A 15,734-nucleotide genomic window follows, 5' to 3' on the forward strand; every position below is an offset into this window, starting at 1 on the left:
TTAGGCATACCTTCGGGTCTCCTACTGGAGACTGGAAAATACCATGACACTCAAGAAGGAGTGCTTTGATAAGAGGGACTTTTAAGGTGCAATTAACACTTATTACAAAAAAAGGAGGGGGGTTTAAAATTTAATAGACAACTTTATTTAGGTTAGCTAATAAAAACATTCTTAAAAATACAAATCATCCAATTGATTATAACACACTTCCTATTGTCATGGTTTTCTACAACATATGAAAAGATCAAAAACAATTTTGCTCAAAAGGTATTGAAGGGGCGCCTTCAATATCGCCTCCATTAATCTTAATGCATTTTGTAGACTTGGGTAAACTTTTTTTTTCCATAGAAAATGGCTCACGGAACCCCGGCTCAAGGAAGGGTATGCTGCAAATTGGCACACCTTTTTGCTTGAAATAACCTGTGAAAGTGGATCCTATATGATTCTTTTAAAGGCATGAAAAGAAATTGAAGTCTTCATAACACATATGCAGCGGTTTAAGAAAGCACATAACAAATAGTGAATATGGTATTGGTGTCACAGCACAGCAATCAAGGTCCCAAACAACCAGGATTTGTATTTTGTTTTTTTTTGTATTAAGTGTTAATTGCACCTTAAAAGTCCCTCCTACCAAAGCACTCCTTCTTGAGCGTCATAGTATCAATTTTTTGGGTGCTATAATGCATAGTAATAGGATAGAAAGGAAGCATACAGGTTTTTCACATCTGCCACATCACAACTTTGCAGGTGCTACAAAACTCCCAGGTAGACAGGAGAAGAACTGAGAATTAAGGAATGTTGTGCAGCAAAAAAGGAGACTTAGCCCACCAGGTTCAATCTATAACTACAATGGACGGGCAAAAAAGGGGCAATGTCCCATTGTATCATTGCATCTCGCTTTAATAATAAATACTTTAGGCAGTCAAAATTTTGATTTTATGAGAATACACTTGTCATGGCTCCTTTCTATCTGCTGAAGGACTACAAGTCCCAACATAGCCATAAAAGTCTGGCCGGGCATTGAGGGCCAGTTCTACAACTTTTGTAGAAGCTGCATGTAATCTTCAACCTCTATAACAGTGCAAAAGTAGGACTGAATTCCTTGGCCTATGAGGATTGTTGGATGGGGGATTTTTCCATTATTTGGAGTAAAAGTGCCTGAAATATATTTTGATACACTTCAAATTTCCCTGCAGTGCTGACTTGGTATCACTTATTAATAAATTAAACAAAGCCAAAATGCCAGTAAACTTACATAATATCGATATTGTATTTCTCTGTTATATCTGTGAGTTCCTGAAGTGCAGTGGAGTTTTTAACAAAGCTTCCAATTTCTGATTTTATACATTTGCTCCTTTTTTGGTGCTGATTACACAATTTGTAGTATAATATGCAGCCTGGAGCAAAGTCTGAAATGTGAGTGTTATAAGCAAGTTAAATACTAATGTGGATCTTTAGATTTTTTGCTAAAATTGCAATCACAAATCTGGGAAAGCCTTAAGCTATAATGTATATGTGAATATGTGTTTATATATTTATATGTGTTGTTCATTGTTCTTCAGAGTGACCATAAGATCTGATTTATTAGAAAAGTATCTATGTACTGTTAGTTCCTCTTGGCTTATAAAGCATACAGTGGATTGGGCTCCTAAGAATAGTTTTCTGTTTAGTTCTGGTACAAAATTGGTTCAGCTTCACTGTCCAAGGCTAGAGTGACACATGCCAGGGATGGCTACCTGTGAAAGCATGGCAGATATTTGTTTAGCCTCATGGCATATATCTGTTATGCTGTATGTAGATGCTGTGTACAGTACTGCTCTCATATGTGATATTTTATTTATTTTAGGATAAAGCGTGGGAAATTTTAGAGAATCGAAATTCGCAAACCAGTTGAACTTGAGCACTAGATGTCTGAGCATTCTCGACTGGGCAAAAACAGCCCCATAATTATTATAGGCAACCAAGACATTTTTTAACATCCACTTTCACAAGACTTGAAGGTGGGAAGGCGATACAGAACTGGCTGGAAAGCGTCTGGGCCAGGTTGACTTGACCTGGTTAATGACAACTCCTAGATTTGTAGGTCCAAAGTATGTGGACAACTGAGATTGATTACAGACTCTGGCAAGTGATATTCCAGGGCTTTTTTATGTACAATATTTCTAGGGAATAGATTTTCAAAGCTGGCTACTCATGCTATAAATTTCCAAAGATGTGGTGACACAACATGTCTTGGGGCCTAATATATCAAAGAAAGTGACAAGAGGCAGTTTGTCTGAAAAAAGATGGAAAAGTTCACTCCAGTGAATCTGCTGTCACTTTTCTGTTATTGTGTATAGACTGTTCCTTTTCCTTTGCCTTTCCCCATCCCTCTCCTCCTCTCTCTGTCTCCGGCTCCCTCTTGGATTGAAGTATGTGAAGGGTAATGAGTTTTTCCTCTCTGGCTTCTGGTTGGAAGTCCTGCAGACTGAGAGAATCGTGTTACTCAATGTCTGCCATTCACATCAACTCCTTTCATTAGTCTGCCCCCCTTCCCTGCGCCGTTCCTCTATGTCTGTGTATTTTGGGCTGTTCTAGTCTCCTGAACCTTCTCTACCTTCACATTACCCTGATCTCCCACCTTATCTACTACTCTGTTTCTTGATCTTCCATCTTTTACCTTCCCTTTTCCAACTCTACTAGATTGTAAGCTCTTCGGGGCAGGGTCCTCTCCTCCTGTATCACTGTCTGTATTAGTCTGTCATTTGCAATAATAATAATAATAACCCTTCAAACCTTCTTTACAGATACTCTACTAACCTTCCCTTTGTCCCCTGACCTTCTAAAGTATCCCTTTCTCTACCTTCTCCCTCTTCTCTACAATTGTCCTGATATTTCACTTCTTCTCTCCAATTGTCCTGATATTTCACTTCTTCTCTACAATTGTCCTGATATTTCACTTCTTCTCTCTACAATTGTCCTGATATTTCACTTCTTCTCTCCAATTGTCCTGATATTTCACTTCTTCTCTACAATTGTCCTGATATTTCACTTCTTCTCTACAATTGTCCTGATATTTCACTTCTGCTCTACAATTGTCCTGATATTTTACTTCTTCTCTACAATTGTCTTGACCCGCCATCTTTTCTGGTCAATCCCTCTGATTTCTCCTCTTCTCTACAATTTCCCTGCTTTTCTACCCTAACTTCCCCCCAATGTCCTAAAACAGTTACTCTCCCTTTCTCCAAAGTTACACTTTCCTATTTGCTCCATTTTACAAAAATTCTTCCTTGTCTTTCCTAAATCTCAATGTACCTACCTGATTTTCTCTGCTGCTCCCCAGCATTTCTTATGCATGTTTCTGCTATCCCTTCCATTTCGCCCTGTGTCTTCCTATCTCATTCCATTCAACTGCCCTTCTATGTTCTCATCCCATCATTTCTTATAATCTTCCATTTTTACTGTCTTCCCCCAAAACTTCCACTTTTGTCTCCCCTTGCTGACTTCTCATCTACTCATCCCCTCTGCTCCCCCAACCTTCCTCCTTCTCTTCCGTACAATTTTGCTGGCCATTCCACCTTCTTTGTCCCATTTTTCTCCTAATCATCACCTGTCCCTTTGCCACTATTCCTTAACGGGCCTATTTATCTCCCTTCCTATTCACCTGGCCTTCCCTTTTCACCTGTAGCTTTCACCATTCTGTCTGCTGTCTGTTTAGAGGAATGTCAGGCAGTAGCCGGCTGATATTACCGTTGTGTGTATGTAATCCATATTCCTGTCTCCCAGATCTGTCTCAATATCTTGGAGCTGTGCCATCACACATTTCTTTTACATAATAAAATATATGAAAGACATCCTAAAGCTTGCATATGAAAATCACTGCTTAAAATATTTCAAGTTGCTTAAGTATTTATGATAGAAAGCGAAATTATAAGATCTCTATTAGGGGGGAAATCTGACCTAGGATGTTGTTCTAATGAACCTCTATAATTGGGCCACCAAATAACTCCTTTTTTTTTTGGATAATAAAAGAAGACAAAATAAATCCAATGCAGACCTCAAATGATGGCTACTTCCATACGTAGCCAATATCTGATCTTGGCTTAGACAGATGGTGGTGACTCATACACTTTCCAAATATTGGCTGAAAAATTCAAAGACAATATTTTTGTTATGCCCATGTGTACAGTCCATGAACTCCACATTCATTTACAGCCTAAATTGTGATTGAAAAGTGAATCATCAAACAAATATTCACTGAATACAGATTACTCAGAATTAAAGGGAATGCTACGAATGTTAGATGCTCTAGTGTAAATTAAATTACTCCGGCCAATCAGATGCACGATTATGCTCTGTTTTTGTAAGTTTGGTACTGACACATTTATGATTCTAGCTTTTAGGTCTAAATGGTTGATATAGCTTTATATGAAATTTTTAGAAACATTTGGGTACTATGTGCTTTCTAATACAAAAAAATGATTGATATACAATGCTGCACAGCAGGAAATAGTGATCAGAACATTGGCTTGGGTCCCTTAGAGGTGTGCAACAAAATTTTTATTTTATAATATGGTTCATAAATCTAAATAAATAAATATAACATATATCCTATATCTATCAAACATGTTTTTAATTACACAAATAACAAGCTATTTAGGTTAAATAAGCTAACATGTTTTTCTTTTTTTAATCTTGGAGTAGGGTAGGGAAGGGGTTAAAACCAAGTGTTCCATTGGGAACATTTCTTTTTACTTTTTCACCAAGAGATGCAAAACATGGGGAGAATTCCCCAGCACAAGTGTCTCTATTGGAAGACATTCACCTATGTCCTGTGTTGGTAACAATTGCAATTTTTTTGAACTTTCACATGACTTTCTTTACCCGTGATAATGGCAACCAGGACCCAGTAGAAAGGGTGAAATGTCAGAGAAAAATAACATAATAGGGGTTCTAATCATTGCCTGTTCTATTCAGAAGCATCCACAAACCATCCATCTTTCCATAACTTAACATGAATGCTGCTTTTTGATTTTTAATATAGCATTTTTAGTTATTATTTAAAAGGAAGTGAAAGTACCTGAATACTGTCCAATCAAAGTTTCAGGATAACCTGGGCCCAGAAGAAGTACAATGATTGATACTGGCCATCAGACTTGAGGACATGGACATGCAAAAAAAAGTTGAATATTGCAGCTTGTTTTCTTACTTATTATTTTATTTTTTATTTATTATCTTTTATTCAATTTTTATTTTGCTTTTTCGGGCTGGTGTTTTACTTTGAAAAACAAAACAAAACAATTATAGATTACACTTTATAAAGAATGAAGCAAAAAAGCATGAATTTGCTATTGGTAAACATGCATGAAGAACTTCAAAATAATGTATAGGACAAAAAAATAAAAAAAATGAAAAAAGATTTTCTATACATAAACAACTACCTGTGTTCCTGTTCCCATGTAACGTAATGGGGTGCAAAGGAGGTGTTGGTGCTATACATTGTGGGATTCATATGTATAGGACCATAGAAAGTATACAAGATATTCTCTATATAAGCAGATTTCCTCAGATGGGTACAGGGAAGGGTGTATTCAGGCCCCGGCTGATGGATATTACAGACTTTGCTGGCATTTTTACTGTGAAATATTTACAGCTGCCAATTTCCATTCTCTCAGCCCTGCGACGTCCAGACACCTGTGAGGCTCCGCAAACCTCAGAAGTTCTCCATGAGGCACCATAGTCTGGGGTGTATGTACGCCCTGTCTCTGCAATATTCTGCAGCACCGTACCATATTAATACTCCCTCTGCAATACTCTGCAACTCTGTGATTAAAGGAATCCCTGGTGATCCTGCCATGAAGAACATAGCTTAGGCACTTCTTGTTATAGGGTGGCAACACTCAGTTCCTACCTCCTAATTGTTTTTTTTTGTAGCTACCTGTTCACATGTTCTTCCAATGGAGACCACTAACATGCATGGAGATAGGAAGTGCACTAAAGAGTCTGCAGAATATCAACTGCACTAATCTGCAACAAAAAAAAGTGAAATAAAGGATTTTATGTAAAGAACAGTCAGTTGTTTGTGATGCACAGAACTTCAACAAGCTAAATGTCATTCAGTTAGAATTTACATCTACGATGCTCTGCAACAATGACTCTCTGTAGAGTGCTGTGACCCCACGGACACCTCTGCTCAGCACTATGTGTAGGATTATAGTGTCACAGGCAATATGAAAAGAGGTCACAGGGGGTGACTCCAATCCAGGGAAGGAAGGGGGGGGGGGGGTTATAACCAACTCAATAAAAAATTGTATCTCTTTTTTATATTCCGCCATTTTTTATCTTCCTATACGCTTTACAACGTCCATGTTCACACCACTAACTGTCCTCAGAGGGCTCATAATCCAATGTATGCATCCGGGAAGCGGTTCGGAGGAGGTGTTAAGATGCATTTATGAATGTTAGTGATGTTATTGGGGTTCTACAGCAAAGGATATCAGCAAAAGGTCATCTGCTGTCCTTCAGAATACTTTCACTGGCTTTGCAATCATTTTGCTCTGACGTTGGACATTGGAAAGTATTACCATTCAGGTCTACGGAAGCTATTGTGTAGGTCACTGAACCCTGAGGCTTCATGAACATTATAAAAAGCCAACGTCATTTGTGCACACGAGCAAAAATATTACGAAGATTTGTTTCTGTTTATGCGTCAATGTGAATAGCACTTCATGTCTGAGCCTTACTGTCTATATTTCCAATGGGGAGGCGTCCCATCTTCTCCTATCCCGAACACATACCAAGAAGTAAAAGGAAATCTATTATCTGTCTGTGCAATAGGATTGTCAACTGAAAACTATTTTTTTTAGTGCTGAAAATGCTCCAGTTGTGTGTCTCTTTGCTCATCTCCTTCTTTGTTCTTTTTCCTACAGCTGACCCTGTTGATATCCTGAAGGGCCTGAAATTTAACGCACAACCCGAGGGTGTAAAGAAGACCTCTGGCCTTTGTCCGGCTCGCCGTTCAAGCACTGGTGGAGATGTGGCTTACAAGATTTCAAAGCAAGCTCAGATTAGCGCCCCCACGAGGCAGTTATTCCCAGGTACCTGCATATTACCCATACCATTGGTGGGGGGGAAGGATGAAAGGAGGACAGGGCTGGCAGGAATGAAGGATAGGGACAGGGCTGGCAGGAATGAAGGATAACGCCCCTATGGTCAATCGTCCTTTGACAAATACTTGGCTGAGAATTTTCTTATGCTCCAGAAAGCTGATTGCTGTCAAGGATTTTCGCTCAGTCATTAATCAGATTCTGTAGATATTTCAGCAATGGGTAGAATATAAGGAACTTGCCTGGCCTTTGCCAATAAATATCCAATGTAAGGAATCATAACCAATAATGATTGGCCTAGCTGGATGTCCATGTGTCATTTATATAGTGTGATGATCTCAATCTAAACATTGGTGGGGTCCATTAGGTCAGCCAACCCATCTGGGTTAGTAGCCTGCCATTGGGAAACCTTCATTTGTCCCCAGAGCTAACACTTTATACTCTTGCAGGTAAATTCCCAGAGGACTTCTCTATTATGGCCCTATTCCGGGCGAAGCCTGGAACTCAGGCCTTCCTTCTGTCTATTTACAATGGGGATGGAACCCAACAGATCGGAGTAGAGGTGGGACAATCTCCTGTCTTCCTGTATGAAGACCAGCATGGAAATCCCAAACCTGAAGACTATGCTATATTCAGCGGGGTCAATCTGGCCGATGGAAAGTCAGTAAACATGGCTCACTTTTTATTCTTAAATATTTCCTATGCTGCTTCTTTCGTCTCTCTTTTATCTTCTACTCCATATATTGTCTTTTACCAACTCCAGCTAATTTCACCTTTCTCTGCTGTTTACTAAAGATTTCTATGAAAAAAGTTTATTTTTCCATTATCTTGCTGATGAAATGAGCAGTCAAAGACTTAAACTCATTAACTTGTATTGAATAGCTGTGGACTGCAGGAAAACCTTTGTACAGACTGGTTGTCAGGGAAGGTGCAGCTCCCCAAGTTAATGACGAGCTAATTGTTCTATTTCTTCTTACCAAATGGTCAAAAATCAAGAGACTGTCACTATAAGTACTTACTAGAAAGCTTTCCAAAGAGTCCCTGTCTTGCTTGCCTGTAGCACAAATGTTCAGAAGGAAGGAGGGCAAAGCTTGACATAAAAGAAAAGTCTAAATTTGCATATAATTTCAGCTTCTTAGATTCTTGGATCCATTGATTGTTTTCACATTCACATGTATTGATCACCTAAAGTAACTTCTGCCTAATATTATTAAACAGGATTTATATAGAGCCAACATATTAAGCAGCGCTGTACATTAAATAGGGGTTGCAAAAGACAGACAGATACAGACAGTGACACAGAGGGAGGAGAGGACCCTGCCCTGAAGAACTTAACCTCTGCTTATACATTTTATATCATTCAGTTGGAGATGTTGGAATTGTGCTTTTAGAACTTGACAGGCCTTCTTCAACCTCTCCAAAAAATTATTATTGGTTTCCTGCAGTCATTTGTTGCTGTGATTTATTGTAGCAAGCAGGGACCTTCAAAGAGAACTTATTATCCATGACTTTGCAAATTCCCAACATTGAACTCTTTAGCTCTGATTTATTATAGCTCTCCAAGGCTGTAGAGCATACACTTTCATCAGTGAAGCTGGGTGATCCAGCAAACCTGTAATGGATCTGGTCCAGGATTGAAAACATTTGCTAACACGTAGAAAATTAGTTTTAGGAAATCCATACCAGGATCATCCAGCTTCACTGATGAAAGTGTATCTTCTCCAGCCTTGGAGAGCTTTAATATATCGGGCCCTTTATCTCAGACTATGGGGAAAATTGCCCGCTGTAGGGTTTAATATTGTGCTGCCGTTAATCAGCAATCCAGGACCCTCAAGGACACATCTCACCAGTGCGTTCTGCTTTCCCCTTTGCCCTAGTAAGTCCTCGGGCCACACGTTAACATGTGGTCCTCAGTGACCCTTTGGCGACTCTCTATTATTTCCTGCGTATGGTCCAGCAGGGGAAGCGTGTCCAAATAGTTCAGCTGAGACAGAAAGTAGGTCAGTGAACTTGCCAGTGTCCTCCAAAAATATCAGAGAGTCTTTTATCACAAAGATGTCAATATAAACGTAGCAAAAATGATGAAATCTTGATAGAAACAAATATAGTTTCCATTTGTATGAAGATTAGTAGGTTCTCCCCGTGTCTGCATGGGTTTCCTCCGGGTACTCTCCCACATCCCAAAAACATACAGTTAGGTTAATTGGCTTCGTCCAAAAATTGTCCTAAGACTGTATTAATGACATATGACTATGGTAGGGACATTAGATTGTGAGCTCCTTCGAGGGACAGCTAGTGACATGATGGCGCTATATAAATACTGTGTAATAATGATAATAATAATAATTAGTGTGGGAACATCAGGCACATTCTGTATAAAGAGAACATGTATATAGTTCAGGACTGGAACCCTGACTGTACTTTACAATGGCTTGATGAATACTTTATAGAATACTTATTTTTTTATGTTGGATAATACACAAAATTTGTCAGTTAATGGAATAATCCGCCCTTAATCACCCATCATGGGGGCAGTTTAGAACCCCAGGTGACTGTTTTGGCTGCATGTTCATGATAGGTTCCCTTTATGATCCAGTTTGTGATAGTTTATAAGTGCAGCATGAATATAACATCACATTTATCATCAAGTATCATTTTTTATGTTTCTATGATTGACTTCTCTTCTCATTTGCTTCAACTTGACTGTAAATTTGTCACTTTCAGTTTTCTTTCTCTTTTCTTTTCCTTCCATTGCTAAGCCCCTAAGTGTGGTAAATTGCAGATTTGGTGCATACAGGAACTTAACTGTTACACAAATTCTAACAAGGCAGTGACAGAATGGGGGGAGGATTTGGTGAATGTTCAGAATCTTACAGTAAAATGATTTTGGAAAGAAAATTACGAGAATAAATTGGATCAAAATTTGTGTTCTGTTTATAAAGTTGTACGGAATCTGGCATTCCCAGTCATATCCCGGGGTGTCCTCACCTTCTCCCTTCTTTTGTGTCCCCAAATCCAGATGGCACCGCATTGCTCTGAGCGTTCAGAAGAAGTCCGTCACCTTAATATTGGACTGTAAGAAGAAGATAACCAAATCACTGCCGCGAGGGAACAAACCCATTGTAGACACCAAAGGAATCACTGTATTCGGCATGAGGTTTTTGGATGAAGGATCATTTGAGGTGAGAAGGGAACTGTTACCTAAACAAAAAAAAAAAGTGTCTCCATTGAGGAAATGTACCCTCTGCTTTTTCTGGTGGCTGTTTTCCCCAAGAAAGAAATCCAGAATGTTAGAGACAAGTAATAAATATTATCCACCCAATGTGTCCTCCATTTGGGAGATTTTCCCCAACTTCCTGTTGTACCTCTGGGACAGGAAGCCAGGGGAAATTATTACAGTAATAGACAGACAGAAAGTTTTCACCCTTCCCATCACAAAACTACAAATGTTTTTTGTAGTTTAGTACATGCAGATTTAAGTGGATGTAAACCAAATTGTTTGTATGAAAAATGTTTTTATAAATCTGTTGCAAGTTTCTGGATCCTGCCAGTAGCAACACTTCCTGTTACAGCCTGATGACGTGAAGTCACTAAACGTTTCTCACTCTCTTTGCCTGGAGGTACATAAATTTGTTATTTGTTGCATTTCATGTGTTACCTGTGTATATTAGCAGGAGGGAGCTGGGTGCACCCATTAGTGAGCGGTCAGCAATGGCGGCATTCTGATTTCTCAGAGTAATGGTGCCCTTTAAATAAAATGACATACCTGGCTTTTCCACTTGCTGCTGGAACATTGGAGACTCAGCCAGCAGACCCCCAATATGTCTACTGTACAGCCGCCTATCCAACCTGGCCCAGCTCGCTGGCTCTGGTGACAGCGGTTGGCTGGGGGGCAAATGTTCCCAATCCAATTGGCGACTGCAAACAGCTAGTGGGAAAGCAGCAACCTGCGCCAGATTCCCCTCCTAAGGCTTGTCTGCTTTCCTATTGATCTTTCATGTGTACAACTGCAGCATGGGAGCTGGATGAGAACCCTGGACTCCATACAGCCCAGGAATCCTGACATAAGGGGGCCTTTGTTAGCCTGAAGCTACTACAAACATCCAGAATATCATTAAAAATGCAGCAGAAATTGCTGTTGTTTGAGAAACAGCAGTTAATAAATTTAAATAGCTAATTTTTTACACAAAATTTTGTTTAATTATAATTTTGTAAACATATTTATAGATTAAAAAGCATCTATTTGTCATTCCCTTTCTTCACCACAAAGTGGCGCTGTGGTACACATTTCGAATGCTAGTTGTTAAATTGTTACGAATTAATTCTTGGAGAATTATTTTAGTATGGAATTACTTGTATTATCATACCAGCACAGCATTCACTGTGCACTGCATATCTGATAATATCTGATAATTTCCTGACCTGCTAGTTTACCGTAGCATTGAATAGAATGGCTGCGAAATGGCAATCTGCAGCTCATGATCAGTTACTTACCAGCGCATTACTGGACATTTGAAGACTTTGAGCGCCGTCATGTGACCAGCTTGCAGAATGACTTGCATGCAAATATTCAAATGTTTAATAAGTGTACGTTGGCGCCACCGTGTGGCGAAAAATGACTCTACAATATTACCATTATTTCACATTTGAAAAAATAAATATTGGCGCCACCGTGTGGCTAAAAGAAGGAACTACTGCTTAAACAACATTCAAAGTTAAAAAAATATCAATCTTGGCGGCACCGTGTGGCAGACAAAAGTCATTACTGTTACGTATGATTAAAAAAAAAATACTTGCGCCACCGTGTGGTCATTTTGCGGAATGACTGCGGAATATGCCGAAGTTTAAAACATTTAATACAGTTATGGGACGCGCGCGCCACCGTGTGTCAGAAAGGAGTAACTACTGGTATGAAAATATTCCTAACTGCACAAATGAATATTGGTGCTACCGTGTGGCAGAAATAAGAAACTACTGTCACGTTCAATTCCAATTTAGAAGAAAAATATTACTTGCGCCATCGTGTGGCCATTTTTTGCAATGACTTGTGTGCTAACATTCCAATAATGTAATAATTGAGCGTGCGCGCCATCGTGTGGCAAAAAGGGAGAAACTTGGTGTAACAATATTCCAAATTAGAAACAAAATATTGGCGCCACCGTGTGGTCACATTGCAGAATGACTTGCATTCTGATACTTCAACACAATAATAATAATAATATCAAAACATTTGCGCCATTGCTTAAATACGCCATTTATTAAATAAATAAAGGAGAAATAAATTGAACACCAACGCCACCATGTGACACACGTGCAATTACTGGAACGTAAGTAATTATGGAATAATACTAGGCGCCATCTTGTGGTAAAGAAGAGCAATTTATTTTTTTAAAAATACTGGCACCACCGTGTGGTCCCGAATAGGAACTACAACTATAATAGTATTTACTTTTATTTTATATTATTATTGTTATTATTATTATTATATAGTAAAAATATTATTAAGCAAGTTATCATAGGCTGAGTACAGATGTTCAATAATTGTCATTGGAATAGATCTTTTATGATCCTTTCCAACGACAAAAGAGTGAATGAGCTTGGACATTCAGCGCCGTTCTGCTCTATGGAGAGGGGAGAACGACGGAGTGACACCCCGCTGTGCTCTCTCCCCTTCAATTGTATTACGATAGTTCATAGTCTTTAGTTGAAAGATCCGCCAGGATGGATCCGTGAATGACATAGGACGTGCAATATACACATTACCTGCTAATGTATTTCTGGATTGTGGGAAGAAAGCAAAGGATGCCGAGAATCTACACACTTCATGGTGGGGCTAAAACCTATGGACTCAGGGCTTCAAGACAACTGTGCTAACCATATATGAGTGCTGACATCTGTCACCTAATTGTGATGTTTGTATACACCAGTCACTAGATTTAGGTATACTGGGCCTAATTTATTAAAACTTTTTAGGGCTGGAGAGCATACACTTTCATCAGTGAAGCTGGGTGATCCAGTAAACCTGGCATATATTTCTTAAAAGTCTTTGCGATTTGATAGCAAATGTTTTCAGTCCAAATGTTTTTCAGATCCATTCCAGGTTTGCTGTATCACCTAGGTTCACTGATGAAAGTATATCTTCACCAGCCCTGCAGATCTTTAATAAATCACACCCATTGTGTTTGCTATCCAAAAAGGAGCTAGTGGTAGTAAAGTTTTTGGCCAATGAAACTGAAATGTGATAATCTTATGGTGGTTTCCTCCCCAGGGTGATATTCAACAACTTCTTGTGGCAAGCAATGCTCAGGCTGCTTACGACTACTGTGAACATTACAGTCCAGACTGCGACTCGGCTCTGCTGAACACACCACAAGCCCAGGACCCCAACACCAGGCAAGATGTAAGTAGTCTGTGGGTGGTCAGGAGTCCTTTGCAGTTTTGTGGGATCCGGGATTTGTACCATATTCTTTATTGTACAACTGCTCTATAGAATGTCCAGAGGCTGGGAAAACCCAGAAGGTTTTATTACCTTCTACCTGTTCAGATTTGTTATTCATAAATTTCTTTCTGTGATTCATCTAGAGATTTATCTTGAATACCACATAGGTCAGCCAGTTACCTTTATACCATGTCAGTGATGCCAAAGTAAACTTGTAGCAAACCTGAGCACTTAGAAGAGAATTTAAAGCCAAGTTTCAGCATCTCTTGTAGAATTAGTTTTGTCCTTCAACATGATGGACAATGATTTTTAACACTCTAAACAATTCAGTTCCTTACAAACTCGGATATGGTGTAAATATAGTGTACATTGTGTTTGTACGAATATTACTATCCAGTAAAGAGGAGTAGTTAAGTTTCCTTTTCCTTTAAAAAACCGCAAGCTAGCACCAGATATATTGTTCCTGTTGCTTACCAAAGTCTTGTATACTTTTAACTTACCATACAGGTAAAAAAAACATTATGAGCACATTTAATACCACCCCATACTCCTAATATACATTGATTTACATTTAATACCCTTTATTAAAACAGATTTATTTTAATCACTTTTGTCATCGTAGGGACGTGTGTACGTGTTCCACAAAAGCTCCCATCCCAACAAATTACCATGATTTATGTTGTTCTTTCTCAAATTTAGTTTAACATGAAATCTTAACTCCAGATAAGACTTTTTGAAATATTTTTTTAGACATATATATATAAGCCTTGTCAGCTTGTTATAGCTGTCTTTCTACCATTCCAGGAATTAAACAATAATTTCCTAAACGGATGAAGCGTACCTTGAGGAAGTGAGGGGTTACTTCTCCAATAAGGGCAGAGATGGCAAACAAATTATCTTTAAAGCGGCATAAGACATGGATAGAATCTATTTTTATTTTATAATCACTGCCCCTTGTTGGCAAGATTTCACTTGAGTTTCCAGTAATTGGTGCAATTGGCATCAGCAGGACAAGATAAAGAGCCTTTGGGGAAAAAGTCAGCAATAAAAGCCTCTCTTCTCTTACTACTAGAAATGTGTTATATTTGCTATTTTTGTTTTTATGTAGTGGAAAGATTTAAATCCCTCCCTATCCTCCAGTAGCACCAGTCACCAGGACAGGAAGTGAAGAGAAATCTTCCTAATGCATTGTGTAGACTAGAAAACACAACAAATGTAAAGACATCAGTGAAACTATACGTATTTTAGTGTGACAATACCATAACACAGTTCACAGATCTCCTCACCTCCAGAAACACAAGTAGTAAAATTAACAAGTAAATACTTATAACCATTAATCTACTTGAAGGTGTTTATAAAGGTAGGAGATCTTATACTGGACTAAAAATTTAATTTGGTCTGTTTTGGTCGTTGTTGATAAAGGGATCCTTTAGGCCCAGAAACATTGCACTATAGTGTTGTAACAATCAGTTTGCCATCTATGCTAATGTTGGTGTGCTCCGAACATTACTCCAAACACAACCAAGTAAAAAGTATTCCACATAACCAAATAAATAAATTTGCAGAAGACTAGAGAATAATGGGCCAGATTTATCAAAAACTCTCCAAGGCAGGAGAAGATAGGCTATCTTGAATGTATCTGGGTAATCCAGCAAACCTGGCATAGATCTGGTCCATTCAGGGTTTGCTGGATCACCCAAGTTCTCCCATGATTATCTATCTTCTCCAGAGCCTTAATAAATCAGGCCCATTAAGTGTATATCCTTGTAGAGACTATGTCCCTCGTCAATTTCCGTTCATTCCTGTAATTTAGGAACAGAGTTTAGGTGCGCTCGCTAATGTGAACCAATTCTTGGTGAATTTCTGTGGCACTTGATGCTCTTTGAATCCGTTTGTGGACATTGTGTTGATGCCATGAAATAATGTAATATTAATTTTTCACAAGAACACACCTCTTCCTCCAACAACAGGACCACCTCTCAAGCTTCTTTCTTTGTTGTTGTTGCTCATGGTAAATTAACTTTGTTAACTGTGTTAAGAGATTGAGTAAGATTGAACCTTGTGTGATCTTACTGAAGCTGGCCGTGAAACATGAATTACTCTCATTTTCTGTAACAACAATCAACACAGATATAGCTGACAATAAAATCCTGATAGGGGTTCCACCCTCTTCCAAATTTTGAAAACCAACAAAAATTTGATTGATTTTT

The 15,734-nt window shown here is 38.7% G+C and overlaps 1 protein-coding gene across 6 annotated transcripts in view; it reads left to right on the top strand.

Moving 5' to 3' along the window:
* Positions 1-15,734, top strand: part of COL11A2 (collagen type XI alpha 2 chain) — a 93,294-nt gene that overhangs the window by 23,694 nt on the left and 53,866 nt on the right. For all 6 annotated transcript variants that reach the window (XM_072429577.1, XM_072429573.1, XM_072429572.1 and 3 more), the window contains exons 2-5: positions 6,909-7,076; positions 7,535-7,745; positions 10,105-10,267; positions 13,354-13,485. In XM_072429577.1, the coding sequence (XP_072285678.1) occupies positions 6,909-7,076; positions 7,535-7,745; positions 10,105-10,267; positions 13,354-13,485 (674 nt within the window). The remainder of the gene's footprint in view (positions 1-6,908; positions 7,077-7,534; positions 7,746-10,104; positions 10,268-13,353; positions 13,486-15,734) is intronic.

This window comes from Pyxicephalus adspersus, chromosome Z (assembly GCF_032062135.1).
Source record: "Pyxicephalus adspersus chromosome Z, UCB_Pads_2.0, whole genome shotgun sequence".
Lineage (NCBI taxonomy): Eukaryota > Metazoa > Chordata > Amphibia > Anura > Pyxicephalidae > Pyxicephalus > Pyxicephalus adspersus.